The 17293-nt window shown below is 35.9% G+C and overlaps 1 protein-coding gene across 1 annotated transcript in view; it reads left to right on the top strand.

The window, feature by feature from the left end:
- Window positions 1–17293, top strand: part of NUP205 (nucleoporin 205) — a 47115-nt gene that overhangs the window by 12321 nt on the left and 17501 nt on the right. Inside the window, exons 10-24 of the mRNA XM_065742759.1 lie at window positions 1194–1331; window positions 1911–2061; window positions 2832–3037; window positions 4274–4456; window positions 5635–5685; window positions 6192–6401; window positions 6786–6885; window positions 8557–8694; window positions 8922–9111; window positions 10040–10160; window positions 11135–11225; window positions 11623–11787; window positions 13824–13948; window positions 14757–14871; window positions 16700–16849. Coding sequence (XP_065598831.1) covers window positions 1194–1331; window positions 1911–2061; window positions 2832–3037; window positions 4274–4456; window positions 5635–5685; window positions 6192–6401; window positions 6786–6885; window positions 8557–8694; window positions 8922–9111; window positions 10040–10160; window positions 11135–11225; window positions 11623–11787; window positions 13824–13948; window positions 14757–14871; window positions 16700–16849 — 2134 coding nt within the window. The remainder of the gene's footprint in view (window positions 1–1193; window positions 1332–1910; window positions 2062–2831; window positions 3038–4273; window positions 4457–5634; window positions 5686–6191; window positions 6402–6785; window positions 6886–8556; window positions 8695–8921; window positions 9112–10039; window positions 10161–11134; window positions 11226–11622; window positions 11788–13823; window positions 13949–14756; window positions 14872–16699; window positions 16850–17293) is intronic.

The following is a 17293-nucleotide window of genomic DNA, read 5'->3' as shown; positions in this document are numbered from 1 at the left end:
GTAGAAAATGTTGAATACCTATAATTTAAATTATAACAAGATTGTCTTAACCGTTTTCCTTAACATATTATATTATAATATATATATATTATACATTATAAACATTTTAATGTAACTTAGAAACAACCTTTATTCTTTAAGTTCTCATTGTTGAAGTTAATATCTGACAAAATGAATGTAAATTCTAAACACCAGTGTGTATCAATGCCTTATTTTTTACCCAACGTTTGATCTTTTTTTAATTCTTCAAAATCATCTGTAATACATAGGGAGAAAGCTGCTTTTTTTTCCCCTATTATTTAAACAATTCTTTCTAATGTGTGATGTATTTGTAATGAGACTTTTGAAACTCTATTTTATGTTTGCTATAGAGTAGGCTAGTCAAGGTGACCACAGTAAGTCTGGTGCTGGAATTGCAAATTCCATCATTTCCTTTGTTATGATTACATTTGAAAAAAAGGTCTTTTTGTTTCAGTCTTTTTTTTTTAATAAAAGAAAGAAAATTGAGTCTATATGTTTATTTAAATACTAGTTACTAAAGTTGCCTAATGCTACTTAAAATCAGAAAGAAATTTTAAATTTAGTGGCTGCTTCATATTTTCTGTTCATTTATGAATTAAAAACATGTATGTATTTTGTGCTAACTAGCATGCTGATGTACAAGTGTGCAGTTTTAAATATTGCAGCCTAATATAGGGACTACTTGTCTTATGTAAAGGTAGCCCTTTAGACTGTAGGTCATCAAAAGAAATGGTTTTAGTGAAATATTTTCTCAAGTAGTAAACTTATACAAAGAACTAAAAGTGAACGTTATCTGAGAAATTGTATAATTGAAAAATTTGTGATCCTGATACCAACAAGTATATTGATAAGTCAATATAGCAAGATACACAAATGGTTGTTTAAGGAGAAATGCCACTCTTCTATTAGCAATGCTTTCACCTGTAGGAATTAAATAGGAAGTATCAAAGCTATGAAAGTTTGACGTGAGCTTTTTGATTTCTCTGGCTGTCATTTGTTCTGGTATTACTGTTAAGCAGCTGTCATTTTTTCATAGAGTTTTAAGGAATGAAACATGGTGTAGGATGCTTTGTGTTTCAGGCATGCTTCACTTACCTGGAAGTGGTACTCATAGAAATAATCTTCTCATCTTTACATACTGATGTTTTTTGTCATCCTCCTTTCTCTGACAGATTGCTGAACTGTATAGGAAAGACCCCTTTAATTTGGAACTTGCACTCGAATACTGGTGTCCATCAGAGCCTTTGCAGACTTCTACCATCATGGGGTCCTACCTTGGAGTAGCTCATCAGCGGCCTCCTCAGCGCCAGGTTATCTACATTTGTGTTTTAAAATTTTTAAAGTGGAAAAAAGTTTTTTGAGTAATTACTGTTAACTTCAAATTAAAGTAATAATAGTTGCAGGCTGAAGCAGTAACAGATTATACAATAGTATGAGGTAAAAAAAAAAGAAAGTTCGGTATCCTTTTTACCTTATTTACAGCTAGCCTCTGAGAAGACATTATCATCTTTTCTCCCTGGCTTATCTGCATATGTCTTATTTGGCAGGATGTGTTTCCTGTTGCTTACTCTAAAATGAGCTACTGCAAGTCACTCATGGTTGTCAATACATTTAGTAATAGAGAGTCTAAGTAACCTCTCTTAAACTTCAGTTTTACTGCTGTTAGTCAGCACTCTTGTGTTTTCTGTTTGATGACCTCTACATACATCCCCTATGATTGCTTCAGAATCGCAGAATTGTAGGGTTTGGAAGGGACTTCTAGATCTGTTTTCTCACTCTGACTTCCTTGTTTTCCTAGAATACTCATATATCTATATATATACAAACACATATGCACACACGTATCAGCGTATATGTATAAATGATATATATATATTTATTTGTTCTAGGTTGTGTTGTCAAAGTTTGTTAGGCAAATGGGAGATCTGCTTCCCTCCACCATTTACATCCCATACTTGAAAATGCTGCGGGGACTGGCCAGTGGGCCTCAGTGTTCTCATTACTGCTTTAGTTTGCTGAAAGTTAATGGCAGTAGTCATGGTAAGAAAAATAACACTTCAGCTATTTCTTGTATTTTTTCCTTCTGAAGTAATAAAGTAAAAAAATGAAGAATTGTGAAATGAACTGTGGCTTTACACTTTGCATTATTAGTACACAGATGTAGTTGGAATGCTTTGCTTGAAAGTGTAACCTAGGGAAAAAAAAAAACTGATTAGGTAATTAAGTGTCTGAGTACCTTAGCAAATAAATTACTTAACCAAGTAGTGCATTTTAAAAAGGCATGACTTACAACAAGATGCAGAATATTAGTATAGCTTAATGTGAAATACAATGTGGGTACTATCTTCTACATGAGTTAGATATATTTTAAATGTAGTTATCTTCCCTGAGTTTTTGTTGTTGTTTTTTGTTTTCCAGAAGCATTTTGAGAAATGTATAAGAAATTCTAACAGAACAGATTAAGAATTGGTAGTTAATCCTATGTTTTATATTTTGCATCGGTCAAATTGGAAAAATACTTCCAAGCAGTACTACAAACATTCTGATTAATAAAATAGAAAACTGTTTTCTGCTGGCTTTTCATGTTAGCACTTACCTGTTTGTTGTCAAAGAAGCAAAACAACTTCCAGCAAAACAACAAGACCACTAATTTCTGAAACAATAGCTTTCCTTTGAACTTTATTGTTGAGTCAAGATAAGAAAGTTTTCCTTTTTACAAAATTTAACTACCTTCCTGGTTGCCCTATGAAAGAGTGGAGAAAAAAAAAAAAGAAAAGAAAAATCTTGTCACCTTTTTGTCATTTTTCTAGCGGAAAACATCCAAGGAGCAGGTGGCAGCCCTGTCTCCTGGGAGCATTTTTTCCACTCTTTGATGCTTTATCATGAACACTTAAGGAAAGACTTGCCAAGTGCAGACAGCGTTCAGTATCGTCACCTGCCTCTCCGAGGAATCACACAGAAAGAGCAGGATGGGTTAATTGCCTTTTTACAGCTGACCACTGTTATAGTAAATTGGGTAAGTGACAATTTATTTGTTGTTCTTTAATATATTGTTTTTTCATGAAGATTTCCATTCAGCTGTGATGTTCGCTTGACCAAAAAGATATTTAAGGCTAATTTACTTAGCAGCTCTTTTCATTTGATTAGGGAACTTCAGAAGTATGAGAAATCACTTCTATGACCGAACATACTGATTTTCTTGCTTTCCTGGTGCTTTTCTGTCATGAAGATGTGTTTCAGAAGTGAGGTATATTTAGAAGAAGAGCTTAGAGAGTAGGCGAGTTCTTTGATAAAGATTTAAAAAAAGTAAAAATAATAAAAGACTTCCCAGGGAAATGGTAGAAACTTGCCTTCAGAGTTACATTCAGTATATCCCCAAACCAGTAATGCAAAATGTGCCATGGATTGGCCAGAGGAGGAAATCTAAGAAAATAAAAGTGCAAAACAGGCTTTATTTTGTGAATTATCTGTGTAACTCAGGGTACTATGGAATTCATTTCTTTAATACCCACCAGAGTCTGCAGTTTAGAGGTTTGAAGAATACCAGCCTAAAAATTTTATTTTATCAAGATGCTCTCGATTTTATTGACACAAACACAAGACAGATCACTGAACCTAATTGGGCTTTTAAAAACATATCTTTTTGGTGCCGACATAGAGCTGTTTCTCCTGAAAGCCAAATTATTTCAGTGAAACCTACATTAACTATCACGTCAGCATTGAATGAGTGGGGGAAGAAGTATTATTCTAGCAATATCAAACCATAACCTTGGAAGAAATAAACATCTAAGGTTGTAAGCAGTTCTTATTTGATGAGGCTAGAGGCTTGATCTTGCCTAGTGGATCAAAATGTCTCAAGTGAGCTTACAGTGATGATGGTCCTGCTCTTAGATTTAAACTATTGCGTGAAACTTCCTAGGTAATGATAGAATTTAGGTACTTGTTTAGGGTTAATTGCATATATGTGCATTTACTTAGGAAAAAAGACTATTTTAATAAACTTATAATGCACCTAAATTTTCTTTATGGACGGGGCTATTTCTGCATAATTTTAGGCAAAATTTGAATCATTAAATTGGGTTTTTGTTGAATGTAAGTTGTTTGCATTGGAACAGTCTGCCATTCTTCTGATGTTTTGTGTACCTGTGCAGTTATTATTGCTGTTGCTGACTTATAATCTCCAGCTTACAGTTCAGTAACAGTCATCAAAATTATAACATGCAATTTTTTTTTTTGTAATGTTGAATTCTAGAGTGAGAATGCTCGCTTGGCTCTTTGTGAACACCCTCAGTGGACACCAGTGGTGGTCATTCTGGGACTTCTGCAGTGCAGCATTCCTCCTGTTTTGAAAGCTGAGCTGTTAGAAACTCTTACTGCTTTTGGGAAATCTCCTGAAATAGCTGCTTCACTTTGGCAATCTCTGGAATACACACAGGTAATTTAGGATTTTCAGTGCTCACAGCTATAGCATGCCAGTCTGATTAAAGTTGCCAGTATGGTTAGAATATGTATTTGTGCCAATAGTATTACATTTTCTGCGAACTTCTCATTTTCATTATTGAATTTCAGGTTCTTCGCTTAGGTAATGCAGTTCATATTTTGAAACAAGTTTGAAAAAGAATTGTATTGTCAATGTCTCAGATCTCACAGGCTCTGTTATTTTTACATAAATATGCTTTGTAACAGGCACTCATGTAATATTCAGTATATTCTTTCCCTCCATGTTTGTCACTAACAATTAATGTTTTATGGGTCATGTATTTTTCTGTTGTGGTTTGTTTTTTTTTTTTTATTTTTTTTAGAACACATGTAACTTTCTTCTGCTGTGAGTGGTGCTCGCAGAAAGAAGAAAATCTCTGTCAGGATTTTCAGAGGAAAAGTTGATTGAAATTTCATGTATGGTTGCTAACTTTCACAATGAGATGGCAAACATCAGGTGGATGTTTTAAAAAAGCAGCTTTTCCTTTTTCTCTTGATTTCAGACAAAAAATTGTAAATATGACTCCTAAAGAAGACTGATCTCAAAAAATACTTTCAATGTTGTTAACTCAGGAATCATAAGGAATGGAATTACATTGTACTGTGTATAATCAAAAATTACCATCATTATAGTTCAGGCTCATTTCTGTTGTGTTTGAAAGAACTTGAGGCATTTGAGCTCTGTCTGCTAACATATTGCTGATTGCAACAGGCACTGGCAATGATGACATCTTACAGTAGTAGTACCTTAAATGCTCACCACCTCTGCTTCCTAATTTGACATTTCCTAAAATATACTGCTGAAGGAGTTAATAAAGGAAATGTCCGTTCCATGACCAGTATCAGAAGAAAATCAATAATGGGATAGAACTTCTTAAAAAAAAAAAAAAAAAAAAAAAAAAGCATGATGCAAATCTTTGGGAATGTAAAGCTAGAAGCATGTAAGTGTACAATATCTACTTCATCATTTCAGCCAGACTAATATTAGCTTTTTGCCTTTTAAGAGGATATAGAAAACTGCTTACAGCTACAAAGTGATGAGTACCTTTTAGTACAGCTAGGAATGATGGAGAAGTGCTTTGATGAAGTGGAACGTATTGTTTATCTGTTTTCTTTTCTCCTTCTGTTTTGAAGATATTACAAACTGTGAGAACTCCAGGCCAGAGACAAGCAATTGGTATTGAGGTGAGGGTTTCTTTGTTCCTATGCAGACTGTCTCATCTTCATCATATGAGCAGGGGAAACTTAGGGACTTGTTACAATTTCTGGAAATTGTATACATTTATGAATATAGTGCAGTATTGTACTAGTAATACAAAAGTGTCTAAACTTTCATGGTCCTTATGAGCATGCATCTCAAGATTTTCCTATTTTCCTAAATTTGAGTCATTTTTATTATATCTTAATACATTTCAGTTCCATTATAATGGTAATTAAATGCTAAGTGCAGTTAAATGCTGAAGCATATCTCCCAATAAATCATAACTTAATGAAGAGTATATTGTTGAACTTAAATGACAGTTTTGTTGCTTCACTGCTTTTGCTTTGTTTGTGAAGTTCTGTGGACAGAAGTGCAGTGAAGTCAATTCACTGAAAACAGTTTTTAGATGATGCCCTTATCTTATTGTTCTCGTGTGTTTCTTTCTCGCTCAGAATGTTTGATTTTCTGTTTTTGCTGTCCTCTTGGGAAGGTTGAACTGAATGAGATTGAATCCAGATGTGAGGAGTATCCTTTAACCCGTGCCTTCTGTCGACTCATCAGCACGCTTGTAGAGAGTTCATTCCCCTCAAACTTGGGAGCAGGTCTGCGCCCACCAGGCTTCGATCCCTATCTCCAGTTCCTCAGGGACTCTGTGTTTCTTCGATTCCGCACCAGGGCTTACCGAAGAGCTGCTGAAAAAGTAATGTTTGTTTGAAATTCATGCTACACTGTATTTTGAAAGCTGTTAAGGAACTGTTACTAGCTGTATATCTGTAGCCTGTTTATTACTTGTAGCTTTTAATACATTAATATGTGTAATAAGGGAGAGAGGACAAAATAGACAGTAAATCTGCTTTACTGTTTCATTTTACTTCAAATAAATAAAAAGGAAACTTGGCAGTCTAAATTATTTGTTGTGATGAATTAAGTGTTGTGGGATAGTACTTTAAAATGAGGCAGTCATGCTGTGCATCTGATCCACCACATCAGTGTATTCTGTTGTATTATTTGCATTCTAGCCTTGTTGCTGCAGCATTAGTCATATTCTATGTATAATTTTTCTTTATTTTGTCATTATCTACAGTGGGAAGTTGCTGAGGTAGTACTGGAGGTATTTTACAAATTGCTGCGGGACTATGAACCTCAGCTTGAAGACTTCGTGGACCAATACGTGGAGCTACAAGGTTAACTTGTTTGTTCACTTAGATTTGTTCACTGACAAACAGAACTGTAACTTGGTTTGCTGTCTTGCCTCAATCTTCTGATCTTGTTCATATAGCAAGTAAGGAGGCAAAAAGATGGGTCAGGGCAGTAATATAGGAAGACTTTAAAAAAGTCCACATACTATGGGGAGTTATACTCCTGATTTAGTAGGGCTTCATGTAAATGATTTTGAGCATCTCTAGCTCTACTAGGAGGATCACTTACATTTCTATTCCATTGCTGATTTGGTTAAAACCCACATTCGACACATAAAAAAAAAAATCTAAAAAAATTTTGAGTCTTATTTCCCTGGATTTTTTCCTTTTTGTCTAGATTTTAATCACCACTATACATAGAGTCAATTTAAAAATATCAGTGTACTTGATATATCCTTTATCCAATAATATATTGATTATTCACAGCAGTCAATAATAATAGAATTGTGATCTGAAATTATTTAATTCTGTACAGCTGTTCTTTTAAATACCAAGTCAAATTGCAATTACCTCATAAGACATATGGGAACTCCATTTGGGCTACAGATTTGTTTCAATACAAAGTTTCTCCTTTGCACTGAATGCCAACCTGATGCTTATTGGTTTACTGTAGCAGTAGAGAGCTGTTAGAATCATTTCAGAAATGATTCTAACTTAAAGACGCTTTCAGTCTGCAGCAAGCTCAATGTAGAGGCCTCTGTGCCCTGTTTCTTGACAGTTTTTAGCTGAACTGGTTTGAGCAATCATTGTTAGCTCATTCTTGTCTTCAGCTACTGCTTCATCTTGTTTGATTGTGAATTATGTGATGTATTTGAGAAATGGGCTGGAACTACTTTTTTAGACAAATACATTTATTGAATTAACTTTGTCTGCAGTGTTTTGGTGTGTCTATCAACATGTTAAGAGGAAGCAGACAGAATAAATGAAAAAAGGAGAGAGAAAAGATTTAAGTTGTCTCCAATGCCTAAAGAAACCGCACGCTCCTTTGTCACTTGCATATTTAAAAATGATACTGACTGCTTTCCTATTTTTTTTTTTTGAACCAGGGGACTGGATAAGTCAGAGACCAGTCTTGAATTTTGCTTTTCTTTTCTTTTATTGAGTAACTTCATGTTTCAAACTAGTAGTTTTGTTATTTTTACATACGTTGTTGCAGTAGGTAAGTAAATATAGACTCTAAGCATCAGTGGTTCAGTGGGTCTATTCAACATTGGTTTCTGTAAATGTTTTCTTCATGGGATCTTCATGCAGGTTTTGAGGGATGGAATTTTTTTCTCAGTTACTTTTCAGTCTCACAAAACCATTTAACATAGCTCCAGTGTAGTATAAAGTCCTATCGTTTATCTGAATTCAAGGCCAGATCAGCTTAGGGACAGTCTAACTGGTTAGAGTTGAAATCATGCCATTAGAAATTGGAAAGTAATGGTAATTGGCATTACTACTCTTCCAGAACTTTCTAAGCTACCTAAATGGTTTGTGTATAAAGAAAAGCTCTGAAGACTGCAGATGCAGCAAGTTTCATTAATTTAGATGTTACTTACATCTGTTGCTTGCAGCAACAACAGGTTCTGCTCTGTTTTCTAGTTCAGGCTAGCTTGAGTAATGGAAGCCTTTTCTGTTTCATGGGGTTTTTTGTGTGTTTTCTTCTGCCTTTAGGAGATGAAATAATAGTATACAAACCACCTGGATTCAGTTTGATGTATCATCTATTGAATGAGTCCCCAATGCTGGAACTGTCTCTGAGTTTGCTGGAGGAAGGAGTTAAGCAGTTGGATACTTATGCCCCATTTCCTGGTATGTGCCTAGAATTTATTAACTTAGTTAACCTTAAGTGCATACTACATGGGATCTGAAGCTGCTGTTGCATAACTTCAACTTGATTTTATAGTGTTTTATGGGGAATTTTCCTAGTAGTAAATAACTGACAGAATTCTTTCTTGGTGTAAGACTTGGTGAATTATGTTTATGAATACGTCCAATTTATTTGCTCCTTATTCTTCTTGTTTCTTTGTACACCGCAGGGAAGAAGCATTTAGAGAAAGCAGTGCAGTATTGCCTTGCACTTCTAAACTTAACCCTACAAAAAGAGAATCTTTTTATGGATCTGTTACGGGAAAGCCATCTTTCCCTGATTGTCACACCACTGGAGCAGCTGCTTCAAGGAATCAATCCCCGCACCAAAAAGGCCGATCATGTGGTGAATATTGCTAGGTACGTTCAAATTACTGAGAAGGGAGAGGTTTTAGAGGCACAGAAGTCATTGAATCCCCTATCCTTTCATTTTTATCAGCTAGCAGTACTTCTCGATACTGGAATCTGCCTTTATATTTTTTCTTTTTAATTTTTTTTCCTCATTAATTCTGCCAATTTGCCTCATATGCAGTGGTTCCCTGGCATATGAGTTTGAATCCGTCACATACTTTGGATGGATGTCATAGAGTGGGAGACAACCAAAAGCTTCTTTTTGTTGCTGTTGTCTATTTACATATTTTATAGAATTAACCGTTAGTTACTGTACTTAATATTATATAGTGATTTGTTGTTTTACTATGTTTTAATAGGTTTTATGAATTTACACACACCAGCACTGAATAGCAGAACTGACTGCATAAAAAGCAGTGAGATTCTGAGAAACCAAATTCTCTTTGTCTTTCTTTTGCCTTATTACTTTTTTTTCACGTAACTGTAGTTGACAAGTAGTTTAAAAAAAAAAGTGTATTTAAAGATGCTTTTAATCGTTTTAAAATCTCTCCTGTTCTGGGAATAGGTAACAGTTGAGTTTAGATAGTTTTAATGTTCAGTGATATTCATTTCTGCGTGAGCTGAATGTACTTTGTCCGTGTGTTTTATGCGAGTCTTTGACCAGTTGTTTTAGCTTCGTCTTTCAGTGTTTGTGGGTAGATAATGGATAAAAAGAATGATGAAAATTGTAGGAGTCATTATTAAATTTTCACATCAGCTTATACATTTGATGAAGTATTGTTAAGTCTTTCATACAGAATGAAAATTTGTTCATAGTGTTAACGTTTTCTTGCCACATTTGTTTTGTGATTGTTTAGTACTCTCTCATCTATGCATTATCATCTTGAAATGTTACAATTCTCAAAAAAGTCATTACAATAATCTTGTGTTTTTGAAGGTATCTTTATCATGGAAACAGCAATCCTGAACTGGCTTTTGAAAGTGCCAAGATTTTGTGCTGTATTTCTTGTAACTCCAATATCCAGATAAAGCTAGTTGGTGATTTCACACATGATCAGGTGGGTGTCTGTTTGCATTTGGAATGACCAACTAGTGGAGAAATCCTAGTGCTCCGTGATGTTACTTTCAGAGCTATGTTTCTAGATGAAATACATTAAAACAGTTGTGGAATCATAGAACCATTTGAATTGGAAGGGACCCTTAGAAGTCGTCTAGTCCAACGGTCCTGCAAAGAACAAGATCTTCTACAGCTGATCAGGGTGTTCAGAGCCTGGTCCAGCCTGATCTTGGATGTCTCCAGGGACCGGGCATCTGCCACCTCTCTGGGGCAACCTATGCCGCTTCACTCCTCATTGTAAAAAAAAAAACAAAACAAAAAACAAACAACACAACATTGTATCCATTCTAAATTGTTCCTCTTTAAATTTGAAACCTGTTTCCCTTGTCCTATCACAGAAGCGTCTGCCCCTTCTTTCTCATAGCTTCCCTTTAGGTACTGAAAGGCTGCTCTCAGGTCTCACCTGAGCCTTCTTTTCTCCAGGCTGAACAGCCCCAGCTCCCTCAGCCTGTCCTTGTAGAGGAGGTCTGCCATCCCTTGGATCATGCCTGTGGCGCTCCTCTGGATGTGCACTAACAGCTTCACAGCTCTCCTGTACTGTGGATTGCACTATTTTGTCTTGTCTCTGCTCCTCCAAAAAGTCTTTTAAAGCGGCATTGTGACTACTTCACTAATTGGAGAAAAAAAAAGCAAAATCACACGTTTTTGGACAATATTCTATGTGATAGTCATGAAGAAGTCTCTATGAAGACTATAAAGCCTTCAGCTTCTGAGGATAAGGTAGCATATGTAACAACAGAGGATTTGTTTTTTTTCCAGTGGCTACTTGCTAAGCTCAACTTAGCATATACTCTTAATGCTTAGTAACCAGGTTACTAGGTTAATTTTTGTGTACCAATTCTATGGAGGGAATTGTTACTGTTTTCAGTACTCTTAAAATCTCCTTCATTTCCATCCTTCCATTGCTGAATGCAGAGTACTAGTCAGAAACTAATGGCTGGGTTTGTGGAATGTTTGGACAATGAAGATGCAGAAGAATTAATTAATCCAGATGATGTAAATCCAGGTATGTAAAAAAGGCTTTGTAAAATGATTTGCATTTATCTTTTGCACAGTATGAAATTAATGAAAGAAGAGGCTTTTAAGTAAAAAAAAAACTTTTCTTACATTCTCTAGAGACAGACCCTTAACAGAACGAAAAAACTCTGTGTCTTGTTAAAGCATGTCCATTGTATACTGAAACTAATGGAAATTGAGTGTTTTCAGAAGGGAAGCATTTAATATTGCTCTGGATGTATTATTTAGGATTTTATTAACAGCAATTTGAAACTTTGCTCTTGTATTTCTCTGTACTAATATAAGCTGATGCCTCAACTTTATTGCCCTTAATCTGAAGGCTCTGGAAGTTGTTTTGTTAAATGGATTTCTTTACTTTGTTGCTCGTTTGATCGTTTTGAATCAAGAGCTAGAACCTGAAAAGAAGCGGGCGCGCATCCATCATGAGACAAGGATCCATATTCTGAATCTCCTCATCACGTCTCTTGAGTGTAGTCCTCCCAGCCTTGCTCTGTATCTCTTGGGATATGAACTAAAGAAACCTGTCAGCACCACAAACCTGCAAGACCCAGGTATGAATATGAAAAGCAGATTGTTTTTCAGTTTTCCTGCCACCGAGGGTATCTATTGTAAAATTCATGGAGAGAATCAGTTCCTCTGAATGTCAAAACTAAGAGAACAAGCCTTATTCTATTCCTCAAAATCTGATTTAAAAGTTAAATACTGCATCTGAGTATCAACTTAAACTTCAGAACTTGTTCCAGAGCAAATTTATATGAAAGATCAGACTCAAAATGAGAGTTCTCAGAGAAAATATTAGTTTAGAAGTGAAGCATTGATTTATTTACTGTTTCCATGCATTGGTGTTGTGTCAGCAGTATGAAGAAATTAATTTTCGGACCCAGAAAGTCCCGTCATAAGACAACACTTTGAACTGTTACACTGCTTGAGTACTATCCTGCCCCTCCTCTAAGATTAATTATTAGGTTAGGAAGAACAGTCTTGCTGTTTAACAGTGCTAAAGATAGAAAATGTGCATTTTTCATTCTTTTGTGAATTCATATATGCATATTTACAAGCTTTCAAAGCAATGGGAGCGGTATTTTAAATATTTCTTGAAGAGATGTGAAAAATAGCATGTCTTTATGGTGCAGGTGATAGGGCAGAGCCAGGACAGTGCCTGAATGAGGCATGGGGTTGTTCATACCACCTGGCACCATGTGGAAGGACATAAATCTGTGGGGAGTTGGCTGGGGTGGGTGGATAGCCACTGCTTGGGGATTGCTGGGCATTGGTTGGTGAGCAGTTTTGTTGTCAGCAGGGCATTGGTTGGCAGGTGGCAAATAATTGCAGTGGCTAAATATATCTATATATCTAGGTAGATATGTAGATATATAGCTGCCATTGCATTTTTTTTTCCATTTTCCTCTTCTGCCTCAGTAAATAGTTTTTATTTCAACCCATGAGTTCTATTTTGTTTCCACTTTACCCCCTCAGGTGGGATGAGGGAGAAATGAGCAGATGCCTTTGTGGTGTTTAGCTGCCTGCGGGGTTAAACCACAACACCACACTGGAATGAACAGATGAGCTGTTTTTGTGTTGGATGCTGCATCCCTGCAAATTTTGTTATTTTATAATTGTTTTTTAAGATAGAAGTAGAAGGGAGGTAGGACCTAAATTTCATTTGAAAGAATAACCTTATTTCACGTATCAGGTGCAGAAAGATGCTAGCCTATTTTTTTAATCTGGAAAGTAGCTTGCAGGCCATGTTAAGAGAGTATTTTGAAATTTTGTACCTGCAGAATACAGGTAACTAAGCTGTAAGCACACAAGGCTTACAGGTCAGGCATCTGGTATGTGATAGGGGACTGTTGATGTCTCAAAGGCATGAGAAAACCTTTAAGACCCCTTTGAATTATCTCATTAATAATGTAAAAAAAATAATAGACATCTATATGCCTAAAAAAGTAATATTTTCTACTAAAGCTCTGTCTGAAGGTCCAGACAGAAGATTATTTCATCTGTAAGAAATGTGGTTATTGATGCCTTTACTGCTTCTCAGCGTCTTTCTGGGCTTATTAAAGAATTAATTTTACTTCGGTATTGAAGTCTTTTCTCCCTTCCCCATTTGCTGTGGTGTCAAGTACCTATATGAGCATTATTTAACAATTGCAGTTTTTTGACTAAATGCAGAGATTTAAAACTCGCCTTTAAAATTGTCAAATAAGTATTTTGAATATAACTTTAAACCAAGTATACAGATTTTCCTTTGGTTCATTCAGAGTGTTAAAGTATCACTTGAATCTTTTTTTATGGAACTGAAGAAGTTCTTAAATAAGTTTTGATTGCATAATTTGACTTCTTTCACCAGTCTCAAAAGCCTGCAGAGTAACTATATATGTTTTCATTTCATTTTTTCTGAAAGAGTTCCTCCTTCTATTTTAATTCAAAAGAATCTATGTATGTTTCTTTTCTGCTGCTCTTTGAAGTTGTATGGTACAGAATAAGGTATCTGAAGAGTTCAGTTTCTGTGGTTCTGTGTACAAATGTGTATTTGTTGTGGAGGCAAGTGAGATCAAGAATGCTAGGAAAGATTTGTATTTTTAAGGTGTCCTGGGTTGTCCACGGACTTGCCTTCATGCTATTTTGAACATACTGGAGAAAGGCACTGAAACAAGAAATGGGCCTACAGCAGTTCAGGAATCTCCTCATCTTGCAGAACTCTGTTACCAGGTATTCAACATATTTTCTTTCAGCGCATTGTGAAAAACTGTAAATAAAATTAGCTGCTTTGTGGTTGGTGAAATGGATAACTTTTTAACAGGCGTTTTCTAAACACATAATAAAGAGTTTACACTCATATCAGAACTTGGAATTAGTATATACTTACAAAGCTGATGATATAAATATTTTTTTCAAGACTTCAAGTCTCTTGTGACCACCTGCCTTTTTTTTTCTTTAATGTTTGGAACTGCAGTTTGCCAACAGTTAAGATGATAGGTAATCACAAATAAGAAAATGAAATTATTTTCTTCATTCTGTAGCAGAGACATGTGTCTATCTGTCTATCTGTCTTGTCGGGGAGGAGGCAGGGAAGGCAGTTGCATTTTACATGTATGCAAGGTTAGCTGGTGTTTGGCCTTAAATAATAAAATAATAAAAATTACACACCTTTATCATGCAGTTGGTTTGTGAAATCTAGAAATTATTTTAAATTTAAGTGATTAAAGTGGAAGGGGACAGAAAGATGACATTTCCTGTCTTGATGAACCTGGACACTAAAAAGAAAAAATGACATTTAAAGGAAGTGGATTAACAGGAAGGATTATTCAGTGTCAGATTGTGGGTGACTAGTTGTTCTAATTGCCCACATGCTGAATCCTGTAATGTTACAATATTTATGTAATACAGATACTGGCTATTCTGTTTGAGCAGTAAAACGGTTATTCTGCTTTTGATTTGATTAGTTGTTTTGTTCTGTTTTTCTTTTTCGTTTTTAAATAAATTCCATAAATGAGTATTTACTCTTTTTAATTGTCAGGTGATCTATCAGTTATGTGCATGCTCTGACACATCGGGTCCAACTATGCGATACCTGAGGACCAGTCAGGATTTCTTATTCACACAGCTGCAGTATTTGCCATTTTCTATAAGAGGTAACTTTTGTACTTATAGATTCATAGATACATTAGGTTGGAAAGGGCCTACAAGATCATCTAGTCCAACCATCCTCCTATCACCATCCCTACCCACTGAACCACTAAATCAAATCCCTTAGCACCTCATCTAAACGCTTCTTGAACAGCACTAGGGATGGTGCCTCTACCACCTCCCTAGGCAGGCCATTCCAGTGCCTGACCGCTCTTTCAGATAAATTTCCTTCACTAAGGTAAGATTGTGCTGGGTTAAAATTCAGTGCATCCTTTGCATCTCTAGGAGTCACAGAAGAAATACATGTAGCATTATAATACTGAATTAATGATTGCCTCTTTGCTAATCGTTTATTTCTGTAAAGGTTGTACTCTTCCTGAACAATTCCTGTAATTTTATGATTTAAGTTTGTATTGTTGATGTTGCACAACAGGTTGGCCATGAGCCAGCAGTGTGCCCTTTTGGCCAAGAAGGGCTGCTGGTAACCTGTGGTAGCATTATAAAGTGTGACCAACAGGTTGAGAGAGGTTATCCTCTCCCTCTGCTCTGCTCTGGAGTGTCCACGTCTGGAGTACTGTGTCCAGAAAACTCCTGGAGAGAGTCCAGCAGGGGGCCTCAAAGATGATGGGGGGGCTGGCACATCCTTGCCTGTGAGGAAAGGCTGGGAGATGTGGGGCTGTTCAGCCTGGAGAAGACTGAGAGGGGATCTTATCAACACTTAAATATCTGAAGTGCAGGAGTAAAGTGTGTGGGGCCAGGCTCTTTTCAGCAGTGCCCAGCAACAGGACAAGTGACAACAGACTAGAAACTGGAAAGTTCTATATAAGCATGAGAAACGTCTTTACTTTTAAGGTGATAGAGTGCTGGAACAAGCTGCCAGAGAGGTTGTGGAGTTGCCTTCTCTGGAGGTACTCAAAACCCGCCTGGACATGTTCCCATGTAATCTGCTCCAAAGAACCTGCTTAAGTGGAGGGAATTGGATTAGGTTATTTCCAGGGGTCCCTTCTAACCCCTATGATTTCATGATTCTGTGACTTTCAGAGTGCATCAGTTCTACAGAAGCAAATCTTTTTTATATTTTAATAATCACTGTAGTTTTAGGTGATGTAACAGGAAAAAATAAGCATAATTTTGAAAGCATAACTAAGAGAGTAGAAGGTCGGTGGTTATAACTTCTTGTAGCTTCTCTCCTTTTAAATAAATATCTTGATTTTGTTTGGTGATTACATTAGTTTCTACATAAATAGATGTGTTTTAATGCTTCCAGACCAACATTTCTCTAGTGTTTCAAACTGACTACGTTTACTTACTTCCTATATCGCATAGCAGATTACAAGTCATTTCTTAAATGATAGTGAACCTAGTATTCAAATATACGTATCCAAAATAGGCAAAGTATTTCAGATGATTTCCTATGTAACTTAAGTGTCTAAATTAGATGGATATAGAGTTATAAGACCTTTGGAGATCCAAGTTCAAGCCTTAACAACTTTAAACAAAAATGATAACTTCGCATTTAGTAGATGTCTGTTTATTTCCACTGAAATCGTAATCGATCTTGTTTTTTCATACACTGTGTACAATAACTGTTAGTACAGATATCCTGTATTTTTTTTATAATTCTAAATGCAAGTATATGTGTGATTCTTTCTGAAAATTGATGTGAATGTAATGGCTTCTGTCAGATCCCTCATTAATTTTGTCTTGTGAACACTTGGTGAGCAATTACTAACAGCATCCGCCAAAAGTTTTCTCATATGAAGAAATGCTTTCCTTGGCGTGCGCAGTATTATTTGTGCTCAGTTTTATAATTGTTTCCTTATCCCCACCCAGAACATGAGATTTCAACACTGAACCAAATGTCGTGGTTGATGAAAACTGCAGCTATAGAAATGCGAGTGACATCACTTAACCGCCAGCGCTCTCATACACAGAGACTGCTGCATCTGCTGCTTGATGACGTGCCTGTGAAACCATACTTGGGTAAGAAGAATTTGTTGTGAGGACAAATAAACTCAAATAAATGAAAGTATGAGAAAGTGGCTTATTTTGAAGTCTTCTCTCTATGGGCTTGTGACATTCATTTCTGATTTTTGAAAATTAATGTGTTCTTAGGTCTGGAAGTGCCACTGGAGAGACTGTAAGAAAGATGATGAACGTGGTTGTAATACTCCAAAGTGAAAAAAGGGCATTTTTTTTATTAATAACTACTTTGTATTTGCTTCAGACAGTAGCTATAGGTCAGTTTGACCTTTGACAGTACAACATCACAAAAAAGATATTTCAACCCAATATGCCTTAAAATAATGTTACTTTAAAAGGCAAGAATACATAACTTCAGAACAGATTGGAAGTGATTCAAGACAAATATAAACAGGTGGCAATACAAATCAGTATTGATTCAGTATCAGTGTTGATACAATAGGT

The sequence above is a fragment of the Cyrtonyx montezumae genome, unplaced genomic scaffold, assembly GCF_038088225.1.
Source record: "Cyrtonyx montezumae isolate F1298 unplaced genomic scaffold, pur_monq_1.0 scaffold_3, whole genome shotgun sequence".
NCBI lineage: Eukaryota > Metazoa > Chordata > Aves > Galliformes > Odontophoridae > Cyrtonyx > Cyrtonyx montezumae.
This window is presented reverse-complemented; position numbering and strand designations above follow the sequence as displayed.